The 12,191-nt window shown below is 41.3% G+C and overlaps 1 protein-coding gene across 5 annotated transcripts in view; it reads left to right on the top strand.

The window, feature by feature from the left end:
- creb5 (cAMP responsive element binding protein 5) overlaps window positions 1-10,751 on the top strand; it is a 300,756-nt gene extending 290,005 nt beyond the window's left edge. For 4 of the 5 annotated variants that reach the window (XM_033047442.1, XM_033047444.1, XM_033047445.1 and 1 more), the window contains 3 exons: window positions 1,025-1,252; window positions 5,829-5,934; window positions 9,545-10,751. In XM_033047442.1, the coding sequence (XP_032903333.1) occupies window positions 1,025-1,252; window positions 5,829-5,934; window positions 9,545-9,708 (498 nt within the window). In that variant the 3' untranslated portion in view covers window positions 9,709-10,751. Of the gene's footprint in view, window positions 1-1,024; window positions 1,253-5,828; window positions 6,002-9,544 lie in introns of all 5 variants that reach the window. The other variant, XR_004416368.1, reaches the window with a different exon arrangement.
- The last annotated feature ends 1,440 nt before the right edge of the window (window positions 10,752-12,191 follow it).

Here is a 12,191-nt window from a genome sequence, read left to right as displayed (position 1 = left end):
AACATTCTCAGTCTGTTGTTATGACCCGTCCTCTATGCTGTTAAAGAATTATATGCAGACAGGATTTTTGTTGAAGTCATACTGACTCCCTTGCATAACTCCAATAAATAACGAAGGAAATATCTGTGAGCATCTCCACTGGGATCTCATTAAATGTGGCCGCAAAATGTATTTGGTTGATATGTGTGGGCGTATTAAAAGGAAAAGAAAATTATTGATTGCTGTTTAACACAAAGTTCTGAGTTCAACACTAGAGATTTTTATTACTACTTGGGTTTTTGGATGTTGGAGTGGATGAAAGGGGCAAAGAAAGGAGGGGAGTAGGAGGAATGGCAGTGCAATGCCTAAGCCTGCAGTATATTAATTGTTGCAATTTTCAAAGTGAAAAATCCTGACCATGGAATTTGTAAAGCTTGTGTCATATTGGTTTCTTTTCTGCGAGTTGACGGTGTGCATGGAGATGTTGAAGGGTACAGAATATGCCTGCCATATTTTAAAAGGGTTCCTCTACATCAACACCATTTGAGGGCCAAACAAGATTTGCCAGTTAAAATACAAAGTGTTTTTTATATGAGAGACAGTGACTCTTGTGAACTGTAGTTTTTTCACAAGGTAAAAGGAAGCCACAATTTAATATTCAATTTCAATTGTTTTGTGTTATTTTCTGATATTGCCCATTTGATTCCTACCTCATATACAACATCCGAGCGGCATGGTGGCGCAGTGCTGGAGTTGTTAAACTTACAGTACTTCCAGTGCCAGAGACCTGGGTTTGATCCCGAATATGGGTGCTGTCTGTACGGAGTTTGCATGTTGTCACTGTGACCGCGTGGGTTTTCCCTGAGATATACATGTTTGTAGATTTATTGGCTTGGTATAAATGTAAAATTGTCCCGAGTGTGTGTTAATGTGCGAGGATCACTGATTATAACTCAACTGATGAATTGGGTTATTTTGGAATTTATTTGACACACACTTTATGAAGACCGGCACAAAAAAAAAAATATTTGAACTTTTCTTCTAGGTCTCACCTGGGTCACAGCAGATACAGTCTCCTCAATCAGGACACCCAAATCCAAGTAGCGGGGGCCGCAGGAGAAGAGTGGTCGATGAAGACCCCGATGAAAGACGGAGGAAGTTTCTCGAAAGGAATCGCGCAGCTGCAACCCGTTGCAGGCAGAAGAGGAAAGTGTGGGTGCTGTCACTGGAAAAGAAAGCAGAGGAACTTACGCAAACAAACATGCAACTTCAGGTATGATATTTTCTTATCAATCAGTAATCGCGTCGTCTTATTTAAATAGTTTCATCTCAATTTGTAATATTTTATGGCATTTAAGTCGATGCGTGCATTGCCATTTCGTAAAAGTTCCAGGCCAATAAACACAATCAAATCTTATTACTACCTAAGATATTTTAACACCAAGTTTGTACCAAATATAAATAAAATACATTTCAGAGAATATGAAGCGCAAGAGTACTGTACTTGTCATTTTCTGTTTTTCAAGAGTTATTTATTGTATGCAGCGACAAAGGAGCAATGAACGTCTTATTTGTTGCAGTTTAGCAGGCCTGTTAAAGCAACAACAGAGATAAGAAGCAATAATCAAAACTACAATAGCTTAATAACTGTAATACTAGGTAAACATAATAGAGCAAATATTTTGAAGACTGTAATGCAACCACATTATGTCTCATTATGATTTCTGTTCAAAACCTGGTAGCTACAAAATTATTAAATATTTCATTTCAATGAGTATATTATCCATTTCAAATAAAGCCAAAACATGAAATAAGCCAAACAATTTGCTTATAATATGATTTACATGGTTAGTTCAGGAGACTATGAACGTATTGATGTCTTTTAGTAACATTAGCATTAAAATTGAACACTTATTCCATTGCTTCAGAGGGAACCAATTGGAATTTCGAAAAATAAATCGTCAATGTCAAATATCATTATATGAAATGTTTAATGTCATATATTGTGCATCTAAATGAAACACATTATTTTGTCCTATATAACTTTTAAAAACTCTGGCATGTTTATCTTACATGCCTATCTTACATGCCTATCTGACATGCATATCTTAGGCATTTTATTTCATTATGTCCTGGAGTTTAAAAATGCAGGACATTTGGAAAACTTTGCTACAACTTTCCTTGCCTATAACACCAGCTACAGTCAGTTCAGGTGAGATGCTGACATTGGAGAGACGTCAAGGGCTCTCTGATGATGAAAATTATTATAAAATTATCAACATATTTTTTTGATAAAAAGTCAAGTGTGTTTTATTGTCATACTAGACCAAGTGGGACTAGTTGGAAATGGGAAGACTGCGGCCTGTGGGGGGGGTGGCGCAGCGTCACACGGGAGGGTTGGTCCCCGAACGCAATATTCTACCACTCACTCTTTGATGTTCATTATGTACCATTAATGTTCAGAGTTTTGTTTGAGTTGAGTTTAATAGCCTGATAGCTGTGGGGAAGAAGCTATTCCTGATCCTGGACATTGCAGTCTTCAGGCTCCTGTACCTTCTACCTGAAGGTAGCAGGGAGATGAGTGTGTGGCCAGGATGGTGTGGGTCCTTGATGATGCTGCCAGCCTTTTTGAGGCAGCGACTGCGATAGATCCCCTCGATGGTAGAGAGTTCAGAGCCAATGATGGACTGGGCAGTGTTTACTACTTTTTGTAGTCTTTTCCGCTCCTGGGCAGTCAAGTTGCCGAACCAGGCCATTATGCAACCGGTCAGCATGCTCTCTACTGTGCACCTGTAGAAGTTAGAGAGAGTCCTCCTTGACATACTGACTCCGTAATCTTCTCAGGAAGTAGAGGCGCTGATGTGCTTTCTTTATAATTGCATCAGTGTTCTCCGGCCAGGAGAGATCTTCAGCGATGTGCATGCCCAGAAAGTTGAAGCTCTTGACCCTCTCCACCATCCACCCGTTGATATAAACGGGACTGTGGGACCCATCCTACCCCTTCCAAAGTCCACAATCAGTGTATATATATATATATATATAATAATATATATATATACCAGAAGGTTTTTGACTCTCACCACCACCGTCCCATCGATGAAGATAGGTTTGTGGATCTCGACTGAGGTACCAGATCATACATAGGTAGGAAGTGTGGAGGGGGAATGGAGCGAGGGACCCTTCATGATGGGGCTAGAGAGAGTGTGAAGAAAGATATTGAGATCACAATTTGCTCATGTAAGACAATAAAAGGACACTTAATTACGAGTGAGTTTTTGGGAAAAGACACGTGGGTAAAATCATCAGCAAATTTAATGGTTGCCTATGTACTCCTGAGTATGCAAGCCCAGCCGCTCCATTCTCTCAGCATATGACAGTCCCACCATCCCGGGAATTAACCTGTGAATCTATGCTGCACTTCCTCAATAGCAAGAATGTCCTTCCTCAAATTTGGAGACCAAAACTGCACACAATATTCCAGGTGTGGTCTCACTAGGGCCCTGTACAACTGCAGAAGGACCTCTTTGCTCCTATACTCAGCTCCTCTTGTTATGAAGGCCAACATGCCATTTGCGTTCCTCACTGCCTGCTGTACCTGCATGCTTACGTTCATTGACTGATGAACAAGGACCCCCAGATCCCGTTGTACTTCCCCTTTTCCCAACTTGACACCATTTAGATAATAATCTTCCTGTTTTTGCTACCAAAGTGGATAACCTCACATTTTTCCACATTAAACTGCATCTGCCATGCATCTGCCCACTCACCCAACCTGTCCAAGTCACCCTGCATTCTCATAGCATCCTCCTCACAGTTCACACTGCCACCCAGCTTTCTGTCATCTTCAAATTTGCTAATGTTACGTAATCCCTTCATCTAAATCATTGATATATATTGTATATAGCTGCAGTCCCAGCACGGAGCCTTGCAGTACCCCACTAATCACTGCCTGCCATTCTGAAAGGGACCCGTTAATCCCTACTCTTTGTTTCCTGTCTGCCAACCAATTTTCTATCCATGTCAGCACTCTACCCCCAATACCATGTGCCCTAATTTTGCCCACTAATCTCCTATATGGGACCTTATCAAATGGTTTCTGAAAGTCCAGGTACACCATATCCATTGGCTCTCCATTTTCCTAGTTACATCCTCAAAAAATTCCAGAAGATTAATCAAGCATGACTTCCCCTTCGTAAATCCATGCTGACTCGGACCGATCCTGTTACTGCTATCCAAATGTGCTGCTGTTTCATCTTTTATGATTGACTCCAGCATCTTCCCCACCACCGATGTCAGGCTTACTGGTCTATAATTCCCTGATTTCTCTCTCCTGCCTTTCTTAAAAAGTGGGATAACATTAGCTACCCTCCAATCCACAGGAACTGAACTTGAATCTGTAGAACATTGGAAAATGATCACCAATGCGTCCACGATTTCTAGAGTCACCTCCTTAAGTACCCTGGGATGCAGACCATCAGGCCCAGGGAATTTATCAGCCTTCAGTCCCATCAGTCTACCCCACACCATTTCCTGCCTAATGTGGAATTCCTTCAGTTCCTCCGTCACCCCAGATCCTCTGGCTAGTACATCAGGGAGATTGTTTGTGTCCTCCTTAGTGAAGACGGATCCAAAGTACAACTCATCTGCCATTTCCTTGTTCCCCATAATAAATTCACCCTTTTCAGTCTTCAAAGGTCCAACTTTGGTCTTAACTAATTTTTTCCTCTTCACATACCTAAAGAAGCTTTTACTATCCTCGTTTATATTCTTGGCTAGCTTACCTTCGTACCTCATCTTTTCTCCCCGTATTGCCTTTTTAGTTATCCTCTGTTGCTCTTTAAGCATTACTGGCTTCCCGCTCATCTTTGCTACGTTGTACTCCTTCTCTTTTATTTTATACTGTCCCTGACTTCCCTTATCAGCCATGGTCACCCCTTACTCCCCTTGGAATCATCTTTGGAATGAACTGATCCTGCACCTTCTGTATTATTCCCAGAAATACCTGCCATTGTTGGTCCACTGTCATCCTGCTAAGGTATCTTTCCAGTCAACTTTGGCCAGCTCCTCCCTCATGGCTCCATAGTCCCCTTTGTTCAACTGTAATAATGACACCTCCGATTTACCCTTCTCCCTCTCAAATTGTAGATTAAAACTTATCATATTTGATGAAACATGCCTGCTCTGAATGACTCCAAGCAGTGCCAGAAAACCGTACACTTGTTCAGGCACAGTGGTCCTTGCCTTCCTTCAGCTGCCAACATTAAAGTGCAAAGACAGAAAAACTCTTTAAGTTACAAGTTTGTTTTGTAGCACCAAAGAACTGCAGATGCTGGTTAATATACAAAAGGACACAATGTGCTGGAGTAACTCAGCAGGTCAGGCTCTCTTGAGAACATGGGTAGTCTTCAGAGTCTGAAGAAGGGTCTCAACCCGAAACGTCACATTTCCATGATTTTCAGAGATACTGGCTGACCTGCTGAGTTACTTTAGCACTTCGTATCCTTTTTTTAATTCGTTTTTCTTTTTACCCCCTTTTTTGGTTGTAAAATGATAATTTCAGTTTAATTTATTGTCACGTGTACCGAGGTACAGTGAAAAGCTTTTGTTGCGTGCTAACCAGTCCACAGAAAGACCATGTTTACAATCAAGCCATTCGCAGTGTACAGATACATGATAAGGGAATACCGTTTAGTGCAAGATAAAGCCAGTGAAGTCCGATCAAAGACAATCCGAGGGTCACCAATGAGGTAGATTGTAATATTCTGCCCCTCATTCATATCCATCAGTTTGCACCCAGGTCTCAGAAGTGAATGCAGCAAATAATGTTGATGTGTAAACTGTGTTCACAGAATGAGGTCTCCCTCCTGAAGAACGAAGTGGCACAGCTGAAACAACTGCTATTGACGCATAAAGACTGTCCAATTACAATGCAGAAAGAATCACAAGGCTACTTGAGTGAGTAACATGCACCTCACCAAATAAAGGATGCCACAGCCTGGAACTCACAGCACAAGCAATACTGGTGTGTTGAAATCATGGTCTTACTGGAAATAGGGCCTTTCGGCACAACTTGTCAATGCTGACCAAGATGCCCTATCGATTTGGCCCAGATCGCTCTAAACCTTTTCCTATCCATGTACCTGACCAATTGTTTTTTAAATGTTGTTATAGTACCTGCCTTATCCATGAGGCCTCTCACATTAAAATAAATGCAATTTAATCCAACAGTCCTCCACTCCCTGCCATGCTCCTGCCTATCTTGTTCACTGAACATGCTGGAAAGCACATCATTGGAAAACAAAGTTGAGGTTTTTATTATAGCTTCCACCCCTAGAAATTTGCCCTTGGATTTAAAAAAAAACACATTTAAATACTCCAGAAACATATCCAAGATGGTATTAAAAAGATTGTATTTGTAATGGTGATCATAAGATTACCAGAATGTCATAATAAACCTAGCTGGTTCACTCATGTCCTTCAGGAAATATTACCATCTATACAACTCAGATTTACCAATGTGCTTAGCTCCTTTCTCATTCTCAGAGCAATTAGGAAGGAGCATTTAATATTAGCCTTGCACAAGATGTCTATGTGCCATGAACAATTCAATAAAACTCGAGTAATGAGAAGGATCAATTGCACAACATGAGCAGAGGCTGTAATTTTGCTGAATAATTATTTTTAAGATCACTTTGTAATATTTATTATGTACAGTTTTGTAAATTTCACATATTCTGAGACTTTAGTATGCATGGGTAGAAATGAAAATTAAAGTAATTACATCTCTAAATATTATCTCTAAACCTCAACTACCAACCCTGGCAGTGTGTTCCAGACACTCAGCACACTCTGTGTAAAAAAAACATTACCTTGCAAATCTACTTTGAACATTTCCTCTCTCATCTTAAAGCTCTGCTCAAGTATGTGTTTTCCTCAAGATTCCATCATCAGCATTCTCTCACTTTGACAGTCTCCTATACATGGTCAAAGACATTTCTCCCCTCCATATTTTGCTTCAATTTGTATTGAAAGATAAAATATTCCTTGAACCTGGACCAACACAGCACTTGGGTAATTAATTAGCAGGAGAAACGGTCTGATTTTCATGACTATAAGCCAAAGGATGGAGCCGAGCACACAAAGTGAATATTAGTCAGAGACGCATATTCTATTCCTTCTGATGGATGACTGCAGGAGGACTGCCGAGCAGATTCATTACTTAACATTTTAATAATGATCCCACTTGTAACTAGTTGAGGTGATCGTCTGAAGAGAATAACGATTGACCACAAGAGGGTTGGCTTTCAGCCAATGCTTGCATGTCTTTTTTTGGCAAGAGCAAGTTAAAATTCAGTATTCCCTACAATATTATTGGCACTTGCATACAATCTGAGAATAATATATTGAGAATAATATATCAGGGATATAGATCCAACTCATCCTTGCCGACCAAGATGCCTATTAAAGCTAATCCCATGTTTGGCTCGTATCCCTATAAACTTTTTGTATCCATGAACTTGTCCACGGCTCTTTCAAGTGTTATTGTACCTGCCTCAAGCACTCGAGCATCAGTGGTCCTCAAGTGTCTTTTAAATGTTTCCTCTCTCACCTTAAACCTATGCCTTCTAGTTTTTGATTTGCTTTCCCGGTGAAGTAGACCATTTGCATTCAATTATCTATGCACCTCATGATTGTATACATATCTATAAGGTCATCCCTCAATCTCCTACACTACAGGTAGTAAAGCCCTAGCCTGGCCAACCTTATAACTTAGTTCCTTGAGGTCCAGGCAACATTTATGTAATCTTTCTTTACATTCTTCTCAGCTTAATGACATATTTCCTATTGCAGTAACTAAAGCTCTTCACAATACTCTTAAGTGCTGCCTCAACTATGTCTTGTACAATTGCAACATAACATCCCAACTCTTGTACTCAATGTCCTGGTTCATTAATGCCAACCAGCACATCAAAAGCCTTCTTCACCACCTTGTATACCTATGGTCCCTCTTTCAAGGAACTATGTGCTTGTACTCCTGGGTCCTCTATCCCACAACATCCCCAGGGCACTACCACGTACTGTGAACGTCCTATTCTGGTATGACTTCCTAAAATGCAATACCTCGCACTTGTCTGATTCAACACAGATCAATGTCAAGAGTGTTTTATTGTTACATGTCCTGAAACGGAACAGTAAAATTCTTACTTGCAGCAGCACAACAGATATAAAAACATAGTACTTTATAAACAACACACTAAAGAACAAAAAATAGTTCAGTGTGTATATAAAAAAACCCGATAATAATGCAAAGACAAAAGCAATGCCACCAAGTCTATGTAGTTCTGAGCTTATTTGGAGATTGTGTTTAATAGCCTGTTGATTGTTGGGAAGAAGCTGCTCCTGAACGTTACAGCTTTCAGGTATCTTCCTGATGGCAACAGTGAAACAAGAAGAAGGAGAGGAATGGCAAATGAGCACACCATTTGTCATTGCTCCATCCATTTACCCAGCTGATCAAGATCCTACTGTAATTTTTGACAACCTTCTTCACTACTTGGAATATCTCATACTGTAGTGTAATATTAGTACAAATTTACTAATCAAACCTTGTACATTTGCACCCAAAGCATATAAAAAAATGATGACCAACGATGGGCCTAGCACTAGTCCCTGTGGCACATAACTAATCACAGGCTTACAGCCCGAAAAGCAAACTTCCACCATCACCCACCGCTTCCTCCCTTCAATCCTATCCAATTAGCTAGCTCCTCCTGGATCCCATATGATCTAGGCTAGTCTCCCTCCCAGGATATTAGTTCTCTTCCTGTGCAGGTGCATCCCATCCTTCTTGTACAGGTCACCTCTGCGCTAGAAGAGATCCCCGTGATCCAAAAACCTGACCCCCTGTCCGTCGCACCAGCTCCTCAACCTTGTATTCTGCTGCCCCTTGTTTCTATTCCTGCCCTCACTAGCACTTGACACTGGGAGTAATGCTATTACCCTTGACTTTCTGCTTTTTAACCTGTTATCCAACTTCTTATATCCATGCAGCATGGAACCCCTTTGCAGCAGCCCACACAATTCAGTTACCTTCCAAAAGTACCAACATATACTCCCTAGATGCACATTGGGATCGAGTTCCCAGGGAACATGCAATTTGATGACATTTGGGAAGGTAGTTAATGTTCTGTTTAGTGAGTTTGGTGGTGGGGGGTGTGGATGGTGAGTGAAGAGAAGTAGGAAGATCATCTTGTGTATTTTCAGGAAGTGCCCAGTCTAACTCTCTCAACTGTGTATTACGAGAACTTTTATTTCAGATTGCAGTATTTGATATTTTCTTGTCCCTTCTGAAGCAACGGTTATTTTACAATTTGGGTCCATTTTAGCAGAATAATGTGGAAAGGGAACAACGTAATATGTAGGTAGAATATGGTCAACTGCTCCATATTGCCACACGTTATGACACATTGTTGCATCTGTGCATTTTTGATGTTGCTCATTTTACTGCAAGCTTTTAAAGCTGCAGGTTATATTAATTCTGATTGTGTAATATATTTTTACCTAGGTCCTGAGAACAGTCCACCTGGAAGTCCTATCCCCGTTTGCTCTCAACAACAAGTCATCCAGCACAATTCAATTAGCACTTCAACTGCCACCAGTGAGGTTGTAGGCAGCTCCACCCTCACCCAGCTTGGGAATCAAAGAACAGATCGGAACCCTATTCTCTAAGTGCTGCCTTCTATCACGAGTGCATTGGCAGGAAATACAAAAAAATGACACTTTGTCAGGACTTTTGAAAGAACAACATAATTCTGGAATTAAATACACTTTAGGGGAAAAAAAGACTTTTGCTATTCATTTTAATAGTTATCAAAATGCTATTTTTTTTTAACTTTAGTTATGAAAAAGGGAAATATGCAATTAAAAATGCTGATAGCTTGGGAATGCATTAATGCTTTCTCATAACTTGCTGGTACCAATTTGAAGATTCTGCTAAGAATTTTTGAACTTTCTGAGTTTTATTACCATGTATATAGTCTCCACTTATTATCAGCAGCAAGATCTAGGTATCTAACCAATCTGCAAATTAACAACTGGACTAAGGTATCTAACAGCAATGCCATCTCTGAAAAGAAGCCTCCAGTCTAAGCTATAGATACAGCCCATAATGCAGCTTCTCTTTCTTAAAATTGTTCATTTGCACTGAAAATCAAATGTTATGAATTGATATTGAGTAGATAATTGAGTCATTAATTGAGTCAGCAGAATATATTGAAGAATGCATTTCAGTATTAGAAATATGATGTCACTTCGTCTTCCTTTTTTAGCAATATGATCAATTTAACATAAGCTGTAATTTTCATGTCTGCACATCTTAAGAATCTGTTTTGCATTCATCACTTTCTTCATTTACAGGAGCAATTTTGCTATCTACTGCAGCATCATCTCTAAGATAAGAATGATCTACTGAGCTTAACCTTATGCAGTTACATCCCATTGACAATGCAATAACAGTGGTCATCATTCATGCAAGGTGCAACAGTTCAATTTGCGCAAAAACAGTTTACATGAGTAAAGTCCCATGTATAAAATTTTAATAAACATCGTGATCAAATCAGGAGGAAGTATAGCCATAGACACGAAGCATATTTGATGTTTTTATAAACTTAAGAACAGCGTATGAAATCAATTGGTTATAATCCATATTAAGCCGATGACATCCCCATTTACTTGAAGCATCAAATGGAAAGAGTAGTAATGTTCCCAAAAAATATATTGATGATTGGCACTAAAGGCATGGCACTCAAGATATGCATGTTTGAAGGCTTTATGCATTGGAGCATATTCAGTGGAAAAATATGTAAAAGTTTATAGAGTTATGGTTATACGACACAGACTGAGTTCCATGCATCCATGGCAATCAAAGTGACCTCCTCAGCTAGTCCCAATTGCCTACATTGGGGCCATATCCTTCTAAATCTCACTGAATGTATCTTCAGTTATTTCATCTTTAGTTATTACTAGACCAAGTGCAGACCCGTTGGGTCTGTTCCCCCAACGTGCGGTTGTGGGGGGGGGAGGCGGCATGCAGCATCACACACTAACTACCCCCCCCCCGCACTCACGCTAATAGAGGGTAGGAGGGGGGAGAGAGAGAGAGAGAGAGAGGGGGGGGAGAGGAGAGGGGGGAGAGGAGAGGGGGGGGAGAGGAGAGGGGGGAGAGGAGAGGGGGGGAGAGGAGAAGGGGGAGGAGAGGAGGGCAGAGGAGGGGGGGAGGAGAGGAGGAGAGGGGGGAAGAGGAGAGGGAGGGGGCGAGAGGAGAGCGAGGGGGCGAGAGGAGTGGGAGAGGAGAGGGAGGGGGGGAGAGGAGGGGGGGGAGAGGAGAGGGGGAAAGAGGAGGGGGGGAAGAGGAGGGGGGGAAGAGGAGGGGGGGAAGAGGAGGGGGGGAAGAGGAGGGGGGGAAGAGGAGGGGGGGAAGAGGAGGGGGGGAAGAGGAGGGGGGGAAGAGGAGAGGGGGGGAGAGGAGAGGGGGGGAGAGGAGAGGGAGGGGGGGGGGAGAGAGAGTGCCTTTTTACTCCAACCCAAACCCAAACAACCATTTGCAGGCAGTGCTTTTTTACCTCTAACCATATTTTCATTTTCAAACCAAATTAAGGGTACTCACAGTGCTGTAGACATTTGTCAGTGTCATTCAAAGCTCTGATTGAGGCACACCACTTGCAGAGACTGATTGAGGCACACCACTTCCTGGTTTTATAGTCCTTCCCCCTCCCTTCAGCAGGGGCAGCAGAGAGAATGGGGAATGTTGTAAAAACATTAATATCTCTGTCAATTTTCATCGACGGGAAAAATCCTCAGCACACATGCGGCGGAGGGGGGCTCTGAGCGAGGTGGCCCAAAATGACGGCCGTAGGTGGCGGCGTACTCTCGGAAACCGCAGCACAGAAAGCCAAAACCGGTCAAGAACAAAGTTTTAGTAATATAGATTGAAAGGCTATAATTTGCTATCAGATGTGCCAACCTACTGGCTTTAAATTTGCCATAGCAACCTCAATAATAACAGATTCTGCTATTGATTGACTGAACCACCTTGTATCATGGACGAACCAAGAGCAACACTAAATTAATATAAAGCCTAATTTGGATACTTCTTACAGCGTGGTCCAAACGTATAAAAATAAATGAGCATGATGCAAAACTGTGAAATGACT

Source organism: Amblyraja radiata, chromosome 2 (genome assembly GCF_010909765.2).
Source record: "Amblyraja radiata isolate CabotCenter1 chromosome 2, sAmbRad1.1.pri, whole genome shotgun sequence".
Classification (NCBI taxonomy): domain Eukaryota; kingdom Metazoa; phylum Chordata; class Chondrichthyes; order Rajiformes; family Rajidae; genus Amblyraja; species Amblyraja radiata.
This window is presented reverse-complemented; position numbering and strand designations above follow the sequence as displayed.